We start from the raw sequence: 4,921 nt of genomic DNA on the forward strand, positions 1-4,921 counted from the left end.
GACTGAAAATTCCCCGAGACGGGATTAGGGGATTTCCACAGCTGAGTAAGAATTAAAGCGAAACTCCAGGATTTTGCAAAGGTAACCCTTGCAGTGTGCCCCGTAACGTGACCCGTAACGTCATGTAGGTCTATTAGGCCTGAAGAAGACATCCAGGGGAGAAAGGTGAGCGGTCACTGCCACAGGACTGAGAGGATGGGGGGGGCAGTTAACCCTTGCAGTGCAGGGGTTTCGCCACTGGAAAGTTTAACTTTTTTGAAATCCTGGGTCTGCTCGGAATCATTCGGATAGATAATTGATATACATCCAGGGCTGCATTCTATGGGGCTGATCTATAATAAAGACTGCCACTAGATGGCGCCGAGCAGTATAGGAAATGTCTATGCTCTTCAGCTCCCTCTAGTGGCAGTCACATGCGTCTTCATGTAACAATACTGTGCATGTTCTGCAGTACTTTGCGGTTGCGTTGGAGACCGTTCTCCGTTTCTTTTGTCACCAGTGGATGGAAGTCTGATCTCTTTTTGTTTTTTAAATGTTGTTTTATGTCCAAAGTCTGATTTTTACTCGCCGTATCAAACGTCAGACACTGAAAGAACTTTGTTCCTCTTTCATTAAGACCAAAAATAGAATTATAGGAGAAGTTCAGGAAGAGTGAAAGATACCCCCCCCCCTCTGCTTAGGGGCAGCGTGGGACGCTGCAGATGTCACATGATGGCTGACTGATCATGTGACCACTGATCAGTCAGCTCTCCAAGTCTTCTCCTAGCAGAGAGGGGTGACTGTCTGTCACTCCTGCAGGGATTCCCCTTTTTTCTCGGAGGGACAGACAGAGGAAGGGGCGATCCTCCATGCAGCCACAGATCACTTCTATTAGGGATCTACTGCTGTAGAGAGTGGCTGGACAGAGCTGCAGCAGCTCCTCCTGAGCCTCCATACCAGGAAGAGGTGCCATGATGTACTCTCAGGCTGCACTCTCAGTGATGTCACCGGTCTCTAGTGAAGGGATAGGCTGCATTCTCAGTGATGCCACCGCTCTCTAGTGAAGGGATAGGCTGCATTCTCAGTGATGCCACCGCTCTCTAGTGAAGGGATAGGCTGCATTCTCAGTGATGCCACCGCTCTCTAGTGAAGGGATAGGCTGCATTCTCAGTGATGCCACCGCTCTCTAGTGAAGGGATAGGCTGCATTCTCAGTGATGCCACCGCTCTCTAGTGAAGGGATAGGCTGCATTCTCAGTGATGCCACCGCTCTCTAGTGAAGGGATAGGCTGCATTCTCAGTGATGCCACCGCTCTCTAGTGAAGGGATAGGCTGCATTCTCAGTGATGCCACCGCTCTCTAGTGAAGGGATAGGCTGCATTCTCAGTGATGCCACCGCTCTCTAGTGAAGGGATAGGCTGCATTCTCAGTGATGCCACCGCTCTCTAGTGAAGGGATAGGCTGCATTCTCAGTGATGCCACCGCTCTCTAGTGAAGGGATAGGCTGCATTCTCAGTGATGCCACCGCTCTCTAGTGAAGGGATAGGCTGCATTCTCAGTGATGCCACCGCTCTCTAGTGAAGGGATAGGCTGCATTCTCAGTGATGCCACCGCTCTCTAGTGAAGGGATAGGCTGCATTCTCAGTGATGCCACCGCTCTCTAGTGAAGGGATAGGCTGCATTCTCAGTGATGCCACCGCTCTCTAGTGAAGGGATAGGCTGCATTCTCAGTGATGCCACCGCTCTCTAGTGAAGGGATAGGCTGCATTCTCAGTGATGCCACCGCTCTCTAGTGAAGGGATAGGCTGCATTCTCAGTGATGCCACCGCTCTCTAGTGAAGGGATAGGCTGCATTCTCAGTGATGCCACCGCTCTCTAGTGAAGGGATAGGCTGCATTCTCAGTGATGCCACCGCTCTCTAGTGAAGGGATAGGCTGCATTCTCAGTGATGCCACCGCTCTCTAGTGAAGGGATAGGCTGCATTCTCAGTGATGCCACCGCTCTCTAGTGAAGGGATAGGCTGCATTCTCAGTGATGCCACCGCTCTCTAGTGAAGGGATAGGCTGCATTCTCAGTGATGCCACCGCTCTCTAGTGAAGGGATAGGCTGCATTCTCAGTGATGCCACCGCTCTCTAGTGAAGGGATAGGCTGCATTCTCAGTGATGCCACCGCTCTCTAGTGAAGGGATAGGCTGCATTCTCAGTGATGCCACCGCTCTCTAGTGAAGGGATAGGCTGCATTCTCAGTGATGCCACCGCTCTCTAGTGAAGGGATAGGCTGCATTCTCAGTGATGCCACCGCTCTCTAGTGAAGGGATAGGCTGCACTCTCAGTGATGTCACCGGTCTCTAGTGAAGGGATATATACAAAAGATGCTTGAATGCTCTTTTTTTCTCCTCCAGAACCTCCGCAGATATACGTCTACACCCGAGACCCAATCAAAAATGGAGAACCGAACGAGCTGATCTGCCACTGCAAGAACTTCCATCCTCCCATCATTGATCTAAAGCTGAAGCACAACGGTGAAGAGTACAAGGACTTGTTCCAGTCTGACATGTCCTTCGACCAGGACTGGTCCTACTACATCACCAAATCCTCCAAATTCACACCACAAGAGGGGGTTAAATACAGCTGCGATGTCAAGCACAGTGATGGTCCAGTCAAGTCCATCGTCCTGGATATGGTACGTTCCCGGGCTGCTCACATTCAGTGGGGAACCTAGTCATTAATGGTCCGCTCCAGCCGGTCATTCCGTGTACCCCTTCAGAGGTCCTTCCAAAGTCATAAGCCGTTTTTTGTAAATTCACCTGCCTGAAATTTGCCACACAACAGCTGAAAGTCATCAGGCTTGAGGCGGTAGTGGCTGATGGATGGGGGGACAGTTAATTTAGCATAAAAGAGGGCAGCGCCAAGGCGGGAATGTGGGTGGAGATATGCTAAGCGGGCCGGAGTGGGCTCACGGGTGCAGATTGTGTGCCGGGTAATACGTGTCCCATGAGTTGGGCTTTAGTTACTGTTTAAAGGGCCAGACCACCAACCAAGAAACCCAATTAAACCCGAGCACATAATACAAGTTTGTTTTTCTTTAAAGCCCGAAACACCCAAAACGTGAACAAAAAAAGTGCATGTGAACACACACAAAAAGGGTGCTATCTAAAGGGTCCGTCTCCCGAAAAGACAGGGCCCATCCCTGAATCCCGGGGGCGCAAGGCTCCTGACCGGGTCAAGGCACTCGTGTCCACCTGGCCGGAACCAGGCGGACCCATTCCTCATAGCCAACCGAAACCGACCACAAGGTTGAGGGCTCCCCCGATTCAGGGGAGGAAGGAACCTGAGGGCCACACATCCTCCCACTAGACTTCAGCGTAGGCCCGAAGACCCGCACCCTCCATCCTGTGGAGTGAAAGGTGCACAAACAGCGAGAAAAATAATTTAGAGTGCCAATGTGGATACAATGGCTAGGCCTTGCGGCCCGGGAATAAAAATGACCCTCTGTCATCAGTGTGTCATGTGTGCCGACTGTGTCTAAAGTGCATCAGCCGGGGTTACTGTCAATGAAAAGCACATGTCAGGACTATCAGTAGATCTGTCCCGGACCTTCAGAAATACCCGGGGCCACACATAGAGCGTTATAGACATCTGAAGTTACATACAGATCTCACCTTGTTCTTCCTGAGCCTTCCTATTGGTCCTTTGATATGATGATGACCTCCTTGACCATGAGGGAACTGCAGGGGGTGGGAAGGGGTGGGCTGAAGATGTTGAGATTGGTACATAACTTCAGCTGCCATGTGCTTTCACTTCTATATAGATAAGGGGGGGTGTTGCCTTACCTCCTGGTTCTTGCATGTCATGAAGGCACCAGTGGTGATATCTTAACACTATACAGTGGCGTCACAAGGGGGGGTGGGGCCCGCACCCGAGTGCCACCATTGGAGGGGTGACCCCCCTAGGAAAATGGTGCCACCCCCTGTAAATAGTCGGGCACTCGGTCATGGACCGAGAGCCTGACAGTGTCAGGAGACAGGAGGGGACCCGGCGGCATACCTCATCCCGCCGGGTGACTGTCCCCTCCTCTCTCTGCCGGCATCCATCACCAAGATGGCTGCCGGCAGGCGTCAATAAGAGGACCGCGCATGCCTAGATGACATCACGGTGGGGTGTCACCCCTTCTACGCTCTGGGTGACACCCGGCCTCGGGACGCCCCTGACACTATAGTCCCTGAATGTGTCCCTGACTGCCACTCCTCCTGCATTTTGGATAAAGAGGAACAAGGAAGTGAGAGCTGATATAAATGGCGGCAGGTGGGCGGAGCCGGGATCTCAGGAATATATGTGAATACGGCTACTGACTACGCCCGGGTAGGAGCTAACAAGGGTGACAATATAGTAACACGGACTGGAGACATAGCCACTCGCTATGACCCAAGTGATTGTACATTCCGGGTGGGTGCCATGTACTGACGTTCTTCCCGTCTTCTCTTTCCAGAACCCCTGATGTCACGTGCTAGAGGAGGTATGTACAGTGTCTTCTGGTTTGTCCTCTCATCAATAATGGGCTGCAGGAACATTGTGTGACCGAGGGTTTGTGGACTCCCGACCATCACGCCTATATGAACCTATTGGACATCCCCTTCCAAAACCATGACCAGTAATATGGAGTCCCATCACCCCTTCCTTTGTGGCCATGACATCCTTCATAGGGGAGGGTTTGGAGGGGGTCTGTGGGAATTGGTGCCCATTTGTGAGGTCAGGTGCTCATGTTGGATGGGAAGACCCGGCTCACAGTGGACGTCTCAATTCCCAGAGGTGTTCAGTAGGGTTGAGTCCAGGGCTCAGTGCAGGACACTCGAGTTCCTCCGTGAAGACACCGCTGGTGAGATGCACTTGGTGATGTAACTTTACACATGGAATACAAAGAACTTTGCTTGGAGAAGCTTTGG

At 51.8% G+C, this 4,921-nt stretch overlaps 1 protein-coding gene across 1 annotated transcript in view; it reads left to right on the forward strand.

Annotated features, from left to right (window-relative positions):
* B2M (beta-2-microglobulin) overlaps positions 1–2,700 on the forward strand; it is an 8,589-nt gene extending 5,889 nt beyond the window's left edge. Inside the window, exon 2 of the mRNA XM_018572542.1 lies at positions 2,381–2,700. Coding sequence (XP_018428044.1) covers positions 2,381–2,700 — 320 coding nt within the window. The remainder of the gene's footprint in view (positions 1–2,380) is intronic.
* The last annotated feature ends 2,221 nt before the right edge of the window (positions 2,701–4,921 follow it).

Source organism: Nanorana parkeri, unplaced genomic scaffold (genome assembly GCF_000935625.1).
Source record: "Nanorana parkeri isolate BGI_ZX_2015 unplaced genomic scaffold, ASM93562v1 scaffold2064, whole genome shotgun sequence".
Classification (NCBI taxonomy): domain Eukaryota; kingdom Metazoa; phylum Chordata; class Amphibia; order Anura; family Dicroglossidae; genus Nanorana; species Nanorana parkeri.